The 13,984-nt window shown below is 42.0% G+C and overlaps 1 protein-coding gene across 2 annotated transcripts in view; it reads left to right on the plus strand.

Moving 5' to 3' along the window:
- Positions 1–11,302, plus strand: part of camkmt (calmodulin-lysine N-methyltransferase) — a 91,617-nt gene extending 80,315 nt beyond the window's left edge. For both annotated transcript variants that reach the window (XM_069538663.1, XM_069538664.1), the window contains 2 exons: positions 357–488; positions 7,934–11,302. In XM_069538663.1, coding sequence (XP_069394764.1) covers positions 357–488; positions 7,934–8,026 — 225 coding nt within the window. In that variant the 3' untranslated portion in view covers positions 8,027–11,302. The remainder of the gene's footprint in view (positions 1–356; positions 489–7,933) is intronic.
- Positions 11,303–13,984: the final 2,682 nt, after the last annotated feature.

Here is a 13,984-nt window from a genome sequence, read left to right on the forward strand (position 1 = left end):
GGATTTCAAAGAAACTTTGAACCTCTTGGTAATCCTCTTAGTGTTTCCAGGACATCTGTGATGCACACACTCTGTCTTTCTCTCTCTCTCTCTCTCACACACACACACAAAGAGACACCAACACCCGTACAAGTCAATTCATGAGTAGACAAATTCACACCTACATGTGTGCTGTTATATTTCCAGGGTTGATTGGATTAGCAGAGCTTAATTGTTTTTGTTTCATCACATAATATTTGCCTGGTAAAAACTGTGTTTGCAAAGTTAAACAACAAATCTCATGAGAAATGTGTGGGGAAAATATGTGACTTCCTCACAGTCCTGTAGCACTCACCTCCCTCTGGTTTTCTACCCAGGGCATGGCGTTGGTTCTCGCTCCGCTGCGTGGTGAAACGCTGAGGCTGTTCTGTCAGTTGGCCCAACAGGCCGGACTCTGCGTCTCTCAGCACCAGCAGTACGACGCTCAGGTCTGGGAAGTTCACTTGAAGGTAAGAGGGATAGAGAGATAGTGACTCTGTACTGGATTCTGTTAAAATGAGACAATCAGGTTTTGCTAAAAGAGATTCACATGCAGACTGGAGGACACTATTTTATCTGGGTTAAGAAACAAGCGACAAAATGCATTTAATTATTTTACATTTGCCTCTGTTGAACTTTGACAGTAGCCATTAGCCTGTAAGCATCTTATTATAATGGACCTGCCATAAAATGAATAAAACACGGTAAACTCAATTCAGTTGCAGTCTAGAAAATGCTATTTAATAAAGGAACCAAAAACAATCCAGGTCATAGAACGTACCCTTGTGAATATCCTTTGATACTAAAGCCTCTTTCACTGTTCTGTAGAAAAGTTACAAACATTAAATTTGGGGGCGTTGTTGTTAGGCCTCTATATGTGTTAGAGAAGTAGTCACAGAGCCAAATCAATGTCTGTATGAAAGAGAGAGCAGCCACAGGACGCTGATGCGTTACACATCAAGCCTCTGAGTCCACAATGACGTCATGCTATTAAAAATCACACAAAGGGGCGGCAGCACGCCGGCTTGTTTGGTTCAGTGTAAATGAGGTCTTTATTTTATTATCTCTTACAGCTGGATCTCTGTATGAAAGTGAAACAGTTTGTTAAAAACAAGCTGCCTTAACTTGACAATGTGTGTGAGAGAGGAGAGAAAAGCCGAGTGAAAAAGAGAAAGAGAGCGACAGAAAGCACACAAGCAGGCAGTGTTAAAAGAAGTGGTGTCCAGCTGTTATCTCCATTACACACACAGCTACAGAAGAACAGGACAGCAAGGAGTGGGCTAAATTGGTGCACACATGTTCACCTACACTGGTGGGACAATTGGACAGACTGGCCATTAAAAAACCTGTTAAATTGCTTTAACCTCAGCTAGGAAAATCTCACTGCTTCTTTCCTTCGCTCTGTGATATTTATACTTCTTCATATTTGACATGAACAGTCACTCACACGTTCCATGAGTGGCGTCTTCAAACTACAGTCAGGGTGAGGACACGCTTACAGAGGCAACTGACGCGAGGCACAGTTTTTCGACCTCTCGCTCAGCAGTGATGGCGTCGGCTGTCGGACACTGTTCTCATGTGAGGAACCTCATCAGTCCAAATCATATATGGCTTCACTCTGACTGATGAAATATTGTCAGTGTCTGTCAACTGTATGAGAAAACCTTATCTCTTATATATGGTTAAATTAATTTGCATCAGCAAACAAGATTGGTAATGCCATTCAGGTCACTTTTTTTATTAACTAATTACAAAAAGTTAAATAATAAGTGAGATAAGATAAGATAAAACTTTATTGATCCACACTTGGTGGAAATTTAGATAGACAGGAAATAGAAATATAAAAAGGCAATGGAATAAAAATTTTTTTTAAAAAGTATTATATGCACCTCTTCACTCTAGTGGTTTGTTTGAAATGATGATTGTACAAGCAAGTAAACACCACAGTAAACTACTTTCACTTTATCCAATTCTTTTTGAAAAAGTACAGAGCGACAAATCAAGTGACTTTCTGGACAAACCTTACTTTCACCTCAGCACACCTCCCTCTGCCCACTCTGTTCAGTGTGTGGCACAGAGACAGTGCAGGAGTTTGTTACCCAGGCAGAGATTTCACTGAGTTCACTGCGACAGATAAAAGCGGCTCTGAAGCCCTGAACTGTTCTAGACGTTATCCAGATGAGCTGCATGTGTGAACCCAAGTGACTGAATCAGGTGAGCCAGACATTGAATGGACAAAGTCTGTGTAGTGACTGAGAATCCACAGCGAGTTAGCGAGTTAGTTTGAATTTGAAAAATCTGATTGATCGATTCTGCTGAAAAACCATCCTGTAAAATCCATATAGTTCCAGCAGATGAGAACATGCGGGAGCAAGCTTCAGTTGTGTCCTGACTTTGTGAAACTGAGGACAATGTCTCTGAATGATTCTGAGGACACTGTCTGCAGATCATACGTGAAAAAAAGTACGTGTAAGTAAGCAACTTTCCTCAAAACAGTAAAACATTAACAAAGAGTAATAAAAAGCAAAAAGATAAAGAAACTGACACGAGAGAAAATGTAGGACAGGACACAATGACGTCATGAATATTCATATTTGACTATTTGACCTCGACAACTGTTTTTTAATTAACTCACAATTTCACATATCGACCAAAAAAGGTCCAGGTTCTGACCTATTCCTGTTATGGTTATGCCTAAGTGGATGGAAACATTTGGTTAAGATTGTACCTAATGTACTTATTCTGACTTAAACGTAAACCAGCATCTTTAAGCAGCCTCAACCTAAGACCACGTGGGCTGTGGGACTCAAATCTGTATTTTGAACACTCACTCGTCCACCCAGACCTCCTCGTGTTACTGGAGTACACATTTCAGGGATTGAATCTTCAACTAAACATGTTTGGCAGAGGTAGAGTAAGTCCCAATAAACTCAGGACAAAATACTAGGAAACTGGGTTTTGGTCTTGGAGTGGAAGCGGCACAAGAAGAGCTAAAGTATAGAAAAGGACAAAAATAACAGGTCTCAGAAAGAGAGAAGAAAGGAAGGTTAGAGGAAAAGTCAGGAGTTAAGAAGGAAGGAAAGAAACAAGTGGGATCTGTAGTATTAAAGTGGATGCTGTGATTGCCTTTGATTTAAAAGAAATATAACTTTGTTTGAAAAAGCTGCTGAGAGAATTGATTAAGCCTCAAGGCCACAGAATACAGTCACTGAATAATTCTAATGGTTCAGCACCTCAACCACTCGGGAAAATTGCCACTCAGACCTGTTTTACTGATGAGAATTGCTTGACAACATAATGACTGCAGTGTGAACAGTGGAATAAATTCAGAACAATATTGATGGGGGTTAAAAAAATCACCCTGAAATTATGTCGGGTTTTTTTTCTTCTTCGTCTTTTCTTTGGTATGCTGCGGAATTGTCGCACCATTCAGCTCACTTTTTGAAATGCACACTTCCATCTTAGTAACACACACTGTCGCACAGACACACAAACAGCGGGGTCAGGTGCTGCACTCGGATATGAGGACGAGTTGAAGTGGTGCCCCCCTCACAACTGAAGGTGATTAAGTCGCCTCTGCTTATCTTCTGATGAACACGGAACGAACCCTGCTTGTGTGTGTGTGTGTGTGTGTGTGCGTGTGCGTGTGTGCGTGCGTGCGCGTGTGCGTGCCTTACTGACCATTTTAGACACACACTCACACACACACACTCACTGTGCACACAGCTAAGAAACAAGCTATATCGCAATCCCACACAGACCAGACATCACTCAGACAGCATATTGGCTAGACATTATACACAAACACACACACACCACATGATGATATCACAGCGAAACATACACTGCCACCACACACACACACACACACACACACACACACACACACACACACACACACACACACACACACATCCAAATGAGCAGCTGCTGCTCATTTACTCCACAGATTAGCTTCCTTCGGCTATATTTACTTTCAGTGGATGGACCAAGGAAAATGCACATCAGACCCGACAGCAGAACACACACTATGGATTTTCTTTCACTGCGGCTTAAAACAATCAAAGATTGTTTTGAATCATCTTCTCCAAAAGCATATGTATATTTACTGAGAAAAAACTGTCGAAGTGAAAAGCCTGTTTTGTTTTGTAGTAAGAATCCAACAGTTTTTAAACAGAATGCTTACTGTTAAACTAAATTAACTTTTACTGTCGCTGCCTCATTCTAATTAGATTAGAAAAAAATCTGCCATCTACACTATTATATGATTTATGATATATTGTTATTATATATTATATTTTGAGGATCATCATAAATGCGTTCATTCGATCAGTAAAAAAAATTAAAAACGTTTTAGAAAATAGTTTTAAAAAATTTGCTTTTGATAATTACTTCTTACTACAGAATCTTGTAAGGTCGGATTCTTTAAACTGGGCCAAACTACTCAGTGTAGCTGAAATATTTGAGAAGAGTTAGCGCAACAGGGTAACAAGTGATAACATAAAAAATTAAACATCCCCCAATTTTTGTCAAGGAATCCGTCCGCTCCACTGGAAATCCAAGCACACACGGCCATGCAACAATATCATGTAATTGCTTGAGTTTCCACGTGTGTCATTTTGGCCGAGTTTATTTCTTTTCATGCTCCCTCAGCGACTCACAGGCTCCTCCATCTGGCACTGATGCTGTTAAACAAACGTACACGCAGTAGCTGTGAGTACGCTGGCGTTCCTCACTGTGCCAGGTTTGACACACACCACATTTGATTTTTGTTCAGAATATACTGCCCATCTCAACATTTGCTTCCCATGTGTGCAGAAATAGAGAGTGTGGAGGTTGTTTTTTTTTTAGCAACTCCTTACAAGCCATCTCCAGACCTCCAGCTCTGCAGTTTTTCACACATACACACACACATTTTTGCTCCCTGACACAAGCACTCGAGGGACTGCCGACAGCAGGCAGGCCCGATGAGCAGCGGTAGTGTGTCTTAAAACGGTGTGTGTGTGTGTGTGAGTGTGTGAGTGTGTGTGAGTGTCTGTGTGTGTGTGTAAAGCGTGTGCTGGGACGGGCAGACAGGGCTAGCGCGTTATCCTCTTATCCCCACTGTTGTGGAAAAGAGAGGCAAGCAGCTGGAGGGACTGCAAGCAGCCTGATAATGCCAGCGCTATTTTCTAACCCGCCATCTTAATCTTGTTACTCAAATGGTTGTGAAGAGAGAGTCATGAATTTTAATTTCTCTCAAACACACACACACAAACACACACACACAAGAGAGTGTGTGTGTGTGGATCCCCCGTCTCTCCCACATGCATTAATAGTATCCCCACTGTGTCCATGCACTCATACTCTACTTCTTTCTGCCTCCCTCCTCCTCCTCCATTCTCTGACATATCTTCCCTCACCCCTCTCTCCCCTCCCTCCCTCCACTCCCCTCTATCTCCCCATTTCCTACATCACGACCCACTTCTCTATTTATTCAAGCCTGTCCCTCTATCCCTTCCTCTACTCATCTCTCCATCCACCCAATCCCTCATTCTCTGTTTCCTAATCCTGCCGAGAGAGACCCCAGACATCCGGTTCATCCGTCCCTCCCTTGTCTCGGGCCCCCACACCCCCACCCTACTCACTCTCTTTTTTCCACCTTGTTCACTTTCTCTCCTGTCTACGCAAGCGGGGCAGGAATAAACGAGAAAAAGCAGGAGGCAGAGAAACGGAGAGGCGAAATGAGAGGAGAGGGAGACAGACGATGGGGTAGAAGTGGCTACAAAATAAATGACTTGCACCTCGGAAAGGGGAAGAAAAAAAAGAGAAAAGATTGTGGGGGGGTGTTGGGATAGGGGGTCGGGTTGAGAGCCGATTTAGCCAGCCACCCATGAAGCTGATTAGGCAGCCTGCGATCAGGAGGAACAGCTTTGCTTGTTAAACTTTTCACCTCTGCGAGCTCTCAGCCCTCACCGCGTTAAGTCCACCCCCCCAACCACCTACCCACCCCTCCGCCTCTCTTTCCCTCCATCCCTCCATCTATCGCTCCTCGCTCCTTCCGCCTGGTAGAATTTGAATGTGAATGCTGGCCATGGTCCCCATAGCAGGCTTAGCACAGGGGGCAGGCAGCTGCCCCTCCACGCCCAACCACCCCCTGGGCTGTCTACTCTCTCTCTCTCACTCTGACTCTCTCTCTCTCTCTCTCTCTCTCTCCCTCAGAGGGTCACAGGTTCAACCACTGGTAGGTGCCTGCAGGCATGGCCACAGGAAGATAACACACATGAAGGGCACTTGGGAAGAAAGGGAGGGACCGAGTGAGGGAGGCCGGCACGAGCAGTGCGTTCATATCCAACTACACGGGCAGAAATTGTGAGGATAAAAAGGCAGAATGAGGAGAGATGATGTAAAAGAGGAGATCACTGACTTTCTGAGGAGAAGGTGTGGGAACAGGAGAGATGATGTAGAGGACGAGATCACTGACTTTCTGAGGAGAAGGTGTGGGAACAGGAGAGATGATGTAGAGGAGGAGATCACTGACTTTCTGAGGAGAAGGTGTGGGAACAGGAGAGATGATGTAGAGGAGGAGATCCCTCAGGAGGTGAATGTGAAGCTGAGGCATGCACATCTCGTATTTTCTCTGTTAGATGTATGTATCTGTTTATTTGTGTTTTAATTATCTAATTGTATTTTGAATATCATAATTAAGCCCCCGGGTAAACCGTTTGTATTTAAATTTGCTCTATGAATACATTTTTCCCCTCCCCTCTGTGTTCGGCAGCCCGGCTGCATCAACGTAGTCGCCTCTTTGAAATCAATAAGGGGCTGAGTTTTTTTATGCAGTTCTAATGCCAGCCTGAGCAACACCCAACCAAATGAAGCTCAGAATTCTCCAGTCAGTTCAAATGTGGATAAAGCTGTCCTGTTCATTTTGTGTAAATTAATAAATCAAGAGACATGCAAGGACTGGCGAAAGTAGATGTCTTCCTTTTTTTTAAATGGAAGTAAGTTAAAATTAACAATTACATTTTGCTGTTTTTTTTTGTTGCAGCATTCAAATACTTTAAAGTTGTTATTTTGCTGGAGGAACATTTTGACTAAAACTAGAACAACTGCAAACCCAGAATGTTATGAGCGTGAGAATTAGAATGACCTAATTTGTTGGGAAAACAGCCCACAGTCGGAAGTTGAGCTCCTAGTGTAAGAAGGTTTAGGTTGGATGGAAGATCACTTGCACAGAACTTGGATGCCGCTGACGGAAGTGGATTTAGGGTCAGTCTGAGTTTCTGTTTGTTATGAAGAAACCTTTTCACACAGTCCTGCACTATCTTGTTCTCACCTCACACACACACACACACAGACGTACACACACACATAGACAGACAATCACACACTCTCACATGAGCTGAACCACTAAACTCACTTTCCTAAGTCTCTGATCATTTGGCGAGACGCTGAGCGAGCTGATTAGTGAGTGCATACCTAAACTGCCAAGTCTGCTTAAAAGGGCACGGAGTGGGCACAACATGGACATCCCACAAAGCTGTGTGTGTGTGTTTGTGTGTTGTTGCATGGGCGTGCACACTAGAACTGGAACAATAATTCAGTTACTGAGTGAATAATCAGAAACTATTTTGATAATCAATTAACTGTCTTAATGCAGAATTCCCTAAATCTGTTCTCTCGAATATCAGAATGTTTTACTTCAATTTTATAAAGTTTACTTACCAGAAACATTATTACTCAACTATTTAAGTAAAAAAGAAATATATATATTTATATATCACTCAAGCTATTTGATATATTCACACTACTCAACATGATGAACTCATGTATGAAAGTTACATGGAAATTTAATATCAAATTGAATCTAAAGTCATATTTTTTCAGGGGAGTCTTTGTAGTTGAGGATTTGTTCGTGTTTTTTGTTTTCCAGATGCAGAGAGAGGGGAAAGAAGCCTACGACGAGAACATCCACTATCCTCTCCTCCTCACCCTGACCAAAGGACCTGTCGGCCTCTCTCTGTAAATCAAGTGAGCCCTCATCTCCACACCGTCCCACACTGACGCCACAGAGACAACAATGTGGTCTGAGTCAAAAGAACAGTATTAGAAAACACCGACGCTGCGTTTGTCTCAGTGTCGAGTCAAACTGAGAAATGGGGGGAAATCAAGCCGCGGTTGTATTTGAGACATTTTTATATTTAGGTCGGCCACTGAGAGAATTTATATTAATATTGGAGTGTGTTTGTTTTGTAGTTTGAAGTGTTGGTGAGGAACAATGTCATTTCCAAAGCAGTGGGGATACATTTACTGTACAAGAGAAGGAAGAGTTAGGCACATTCTATCTATTCATATCTATTCTAACCATCTGCCATGTGTTAAAAACAACCTTTAAACCTTTTAAACAATTCAGTTAGTTAACCAGCCATCCAGGAAGGTGAAGCAGTCAGTCACCATCACAAACAGACTACAACACAGTCCCGCACTTCTTTTAAAAAAGGCCAGCAGTGTTTCCAGACTTCTCAGGTTTTACAGGAGTGTGGACGGCTGACGTAAAACAAAAAGCGTAGCAGTGTTCATGTAGCCTCAGTCATTCCTGCTGAAGAGGGGTCAGTCATTCAGTCAGTTGACCGGTTGGTATCAACCCTGTCACTGTGTTTGTGGCCACAGCTCAAATATATTTACCATCACAGACTGTGGAGCAGTTCACAGTTTCCTTTATTTCTCTCTGTTTCTTTCTTCTCCCACTTTTATTTGAGGTCAGTATTTAGATCAACACAGTCTGTTGAAAGGTTTGCGACACGCTGGTGGAAGCTCTGAGTCTGAACCACCTTCAGGTAGTGTGTGTGTCTGAAGAGAGACACCTTAGTTGTGATGACTCCTTAACTACTCGCATTTATTAAGAGTGACCCCAATACTGTGGAATAGATTCAAAAGGTCTAAGATATGCTGCACAGAGCCAGATTTCTGTGCATCACGTCTGTTTCTGTTTTTTGATATTTCTAACGCAGACCTCTGGATGGTCTCTTACCTCTGGATGGTCTCTTACCTCTTCTCTTCTCTGTGATTGAAGCATCGTGCTCGATGTTCATGCTTTAGCCTATTTTAGGGGTTTTTGAGCAATGCTTTGCTTCTTAATATATTTAGATCACTACAAACAGTATACTGATTATTTATATGATGACATATTGGTAGATAATTGTTTAATGGTTTGTTAATTTGTCTTTACATTCTGTACATGGCAAGACTATTTCTTTCTGTTTCTCATGTTATCTCTCCAGAAAAAGGAAAAGGAATACTACAGTATTCTTATTGCCACTATACAGATAAAAGACGTCATACAGTATCTGTTAACACAATGATATTAAAAAAGTGGCAAACACATTTTCAGTATGAATGTAAAACCAAAAAATGCCTGAAAAACAACAATATTAAAGAGAACAAGCAGCTTGAACAAGAAAACGACGCAGCCACAACCAGTGCAGGAGTAAAGTATGATTTCAGATTTATCAAAGAAGTGCCACCATAGTTTTAAAAGTCCCACAATCTCAAGATTAAAAAAGTTTACACATCACAGGCCAATTCGCGATCCTCTGTTGGCGTTTTTTCGATCAGCACAGTTTTCCTCAGGTCTTTGCTCTTGCATTCAGCGCTCTCTTCTCTCAAGTGTTATTAAAACATGCCAAGTGTTAGCTGGTCACTCAAGCCTGAAGTTGTACCTATCACTAGTAAGGTGTTTCCATATTTCACTGTGATCCACGCTGTATATACGACAGCCAAGAAGCTATGCAGTATCTCCCAGCGGCTGGTGTTTACGTTTCTCATGTTAAAAAAAGAATAATCCACCTTCAGAAAAGAAAAGCATTCCCTTCGTGTTCTGCTCTGAAAGCTAAATTAATCCAGGTTTATCAGGGCTCTCGGTGCTTTGAGGACTTAAATTGCATTGCAAAGGTTTAGAAGTGTAGTTAACTACATTTTTATCTGCAATGCAGTTAGCTGGATACCTTTGATACCTGTGGGCTAACATACTGTATTAATACCATCCCAACTGTGACTGTGAGCCGAGACTCTACCACTAATAACGACGCCACACTTCATTGGTCTTCGCCGTTTACTGTGAAGTCTGCGTGGTTTCTTGCGACATCGCTGCCTCTGTCAGTTGCAAAAAATATTCCCCTGGTGAACCCATAAGCTGTTGTTATGTCCCGTTTTCACATGGACCCCGTTCAGACCTGCTATCAACACCCATCCTGAGTGATCACAAGTGGTCAGCTCTGAAAACAGGTCTGATCAGCTGAACCACAGTCTTATCGCTGTGTGAACGCAAATGCATCCTGGGCCACATACGCCTGCTCAGCTGACGTCTTCTGACCTGCTACAGTTAAATTGATTTCAATCTCTAGCTGAGTAAGAGCAACATCATATGGTCTTCGCATTCAGAAATTATGCACGTGATTATTTGCATATAGAGCGGAGAACTGAGATCCAATCGCAGATGGTCACACGAGACACATCCAGGACACATTTTAATACCAGACGAACTTAACGCTGTCCACTTGTGATGGGATCAGTCAGCTCAGAATGGGGCAATGAGGATGCTGTTACCTCTTGTTGTGATATTAGTGCCGTATGTGAGGAGACTTACCCCACCCACCCCCAAAGAGCCAGAGATAGTCAGTGTTTTTTGGAGACGTCTTTCCATGGATTTGATAACATTAATAATAGTAAGAGAGAGATCCTGTGTTGCAGCCTGAGAATCTCTTCAGGCAAACATGAAGCAGGAATGTTCTGTTCCTTTACATTTGTGACATTGTGCTGTGAGATGTCGTGAGACAGAACTCATTGATTCTTTGGTCATTTGCCGGTGATGTCCACACTAATCCTGATACATTTCAATTAGGATCTGATTTTTTCGGTTATGGCCTTTTTTCCCCCCACAGCTAACCACAAAAAAAACCGAACACGTTAATGTGGCATTTGCTGCATTTTACTGCATTTTTCTGCATATAGAGACAATTATGTACAACTAGCATGTGATATGCATTAAAGCTGCTGGCTTAATTTTCCGTGCAGGGTCAAATGCATTAGCTTTTAGCATTTTTGTAATGTTTACTGAACTGAACAATGTAGCCTGCACCTAATTGAAATATTTCCATTTATCTACTTTAGTGTGGACATGGCCTCATATAGTGAGTCTCTGCTCATTATATCAGATTCCCAGTGGGTTGAATGTAGTTTGCAGTCTAAGAGTGGGTGATATTTTTTGTGAATGAATAAAAATAAAAGCATTTTCCTCAAGAAACTTTGGACTCTGGACATTTTTTAAATTTCAAATTGCTCATTTGAAAATCTAGAAAGGAAAAATATAAGACATGTTTTCATCATTTAACATTTCAACATCACAAAATAAATTACATTGGGGATAATAGATTTTCTGTCTTCTGTCTTAATAACCTGACCTGCTCGACAAAGCTGCTTGTGTGAGTTACATTATTAACAATCCAGTGTTAAACGCTCACAGATTTAATAAAGTTTCCTTCAGGCCCAGATCGGCTGTGGCCTGTCTTTCAAACACAATGGCCTCCTGCAGGCTAAGCTGGTGCCAGACAAGGTAACACACACACAGATACACACACTTAGTGCTCACACACACATATCAAGACCAGTCAACAGTCCACTCCTTCAGTGAGAGAAAAGAGAGAGGGATAAAGAAGGGAGGGAGGGCAGTACACAGCGTCGGCTAATCCTGCGGGCTCACTCTTCTGTTTATCAGTCAGAGGAGGGAGGGAGAGTTGGTAGAAAGGGAGGCACCAGCAAGGCCTCCTGATCTGTCTTTTGATATTTTAAAAAGGTCTGTTCTCTCCTCCCTGACACTCTGCCGAAGAGACGGAGAGAAGCAATAGAAACAGCTGCAGAGACAGAGAGAGAGAGAGGCTGAAAAAGACAAGAAGACAGAGGAGGAGAGGAGAAAAGAAATGGGAAAAGACACTGAGTGGCAGGAAGGAAAGGCGAAGGGAGACAGCTGGAAATGAGGTGAAACTAGATCGAAACAGCGGGGAAAAGCTTCGCCCGTGAAAGAAAAGAGAGGCTGACTGAGAGACTGAGATTGACTGGCGAGTGAGTGATCGAACAGAGAAAAAGAGAGAGACAGAGTGTTCCCAGCTCGACACAAGGGCCCCATTAACTTGACCACTTGCCCTTTGCACACAAAGGCAGGGCCGGCCCACTGCCCCTCCCACCCAATTATCCACGATTAGGCTCAGTGCACTGTGTCAAGATGGAGAGGGAAGGAAAAGAGGAGAGGGGGAGAGAGGCAAGCGCTGGGAGGAGGGAGAGATGGAAAGAGAGCGAGGACTGGAAAAAAGTGAGGCACAGATTGTAAAGGATGACAAAATTGTTAACACGGGGAGATTGATTTAGCCTCCATGCAAACGAGTGTTATGTGAATTACTATGTTGGTTGAGAGATCTCAAAGAAAAAAATCCTCTGGAAACGTTCTTACTTTTTCCTATTCGCTGTATGTTTCTGGTTGTTTCCAGTTGACGTCTCAATGAAACAGACAGTGGGCTCTCTTTTAATATTTAATATTTGTAATATCCGCTAGTTTAAGTCTGTTCTTATTTATTGCAGCTACCTGTTGTTCTTTGAACCAAATGTTTTCTGCTGCCTTGACTTAGTGACTGACTTCACCAGTTACTCCGAAAACTGACCAGGGGCTGGAAATTAGCTTCGTGTTTGGTCTGAACACATCTCATCCTGCATTAGCTAATTTCACTAAGTTAGCGCTGGATGAGAAAATGACAAATACGTTGATCTGGAACCAGCAAAGCCACTTTCTTTCACTCTAAAACACTTCTTTGGGGCAATGGAATAAGCTGTTCACACAACAACGACATAGTTTTAACTTACACAGATGAAATATTGAAAGGTGCAAGTTACACCTTGTGAACAATGTAAACCCAAACAGCAACGTTTTTATGCTTCAGTGTGTTAATTACTTTCTGCCATGTTTGCTTAATATGCATAATAACCTCTGTCTGCATCCTGTTAAACAGAGCATTGAAATCTACCTCATGATACAGTGCATCCATCCACACACACTCGTGTAGGTCACAGTTGCAGACAGCAGTGGTATAGACACACACACACACACACACACACACACACACACACACACACACACACACACAGATCTTCCATACACATGAACTCGTCATGGGCTCAGCTGCAGTCCAGACACGTGTTGTGTTTTGTTGATACTCTGCCGCCAGGTAGAGCTGGCATCTCCAGGGCCTGGGGTTGGTTGCCTCTGCTGCATGGCACCACTGCTGACAGCAAATACACATTCACACACACTGTAATACAAAAGAAACTGTGTCTGGCCTCACTTTGACTGGCAGGTTTTAGTTTGACTCCATTCCTGTAGTCCTAAAAAAAAACATTTGAACACATCTTAATTTTAGTCTTTGAATTTCAAGGTCAGACAGTGAGTATTTCATTTGATCCCTTCCAAAAATGTATTGACTTTTTCTCTTTTTCTTTTTTTCTTTTATAAGTAACCTTTACCAAAGAGGTTATGTTTTCATGTTTTCATTACTAATTCAACCCAAATGTGGTGACCAGGAAGAAACCTTTTAAATTTTGGTGCAGTCGAGGATTTTTTCATAATTTCCCTTAATATTGTGAAATAGGGCTTTTTTTATTTTCATCAATTTCTCATAAAATAATATATGGCTCTTGTTATATGTTTGGGATTGACTGTAAGACACACTGGCAATTCTGGTTTCCATTCCTTCACAATGATGTGATGACTGTATTTTACGAGTGGAGCAATTATCCAATAAACCATTGGGATTGATCATTTGAACTTCCAGCACTTCTAATGGGATTATATAATAGTTTGTGTTTTATATGTAAGTATTTAACATTTCATACAGTGTATGATCTAGTAAACTAGTGATTATAGACAATTTTTTTGGTTGTG

The sequence above is a fragment of the Paralichthys olivaceus genome, chromosome 14 (genome assembly GCF_024713975.1).
Source record: "Paralichthys olivaceus isolate ysfri-2021 chromosome 14, ASM2471397v2, whole genome shotgun sequence".
NCBI lineage: Eukaryota > Metazoa > Chordata > Actinopteri > Pleuronectiformes > Paralichthyidae > Paralichthys > Paralichthys olivaceus.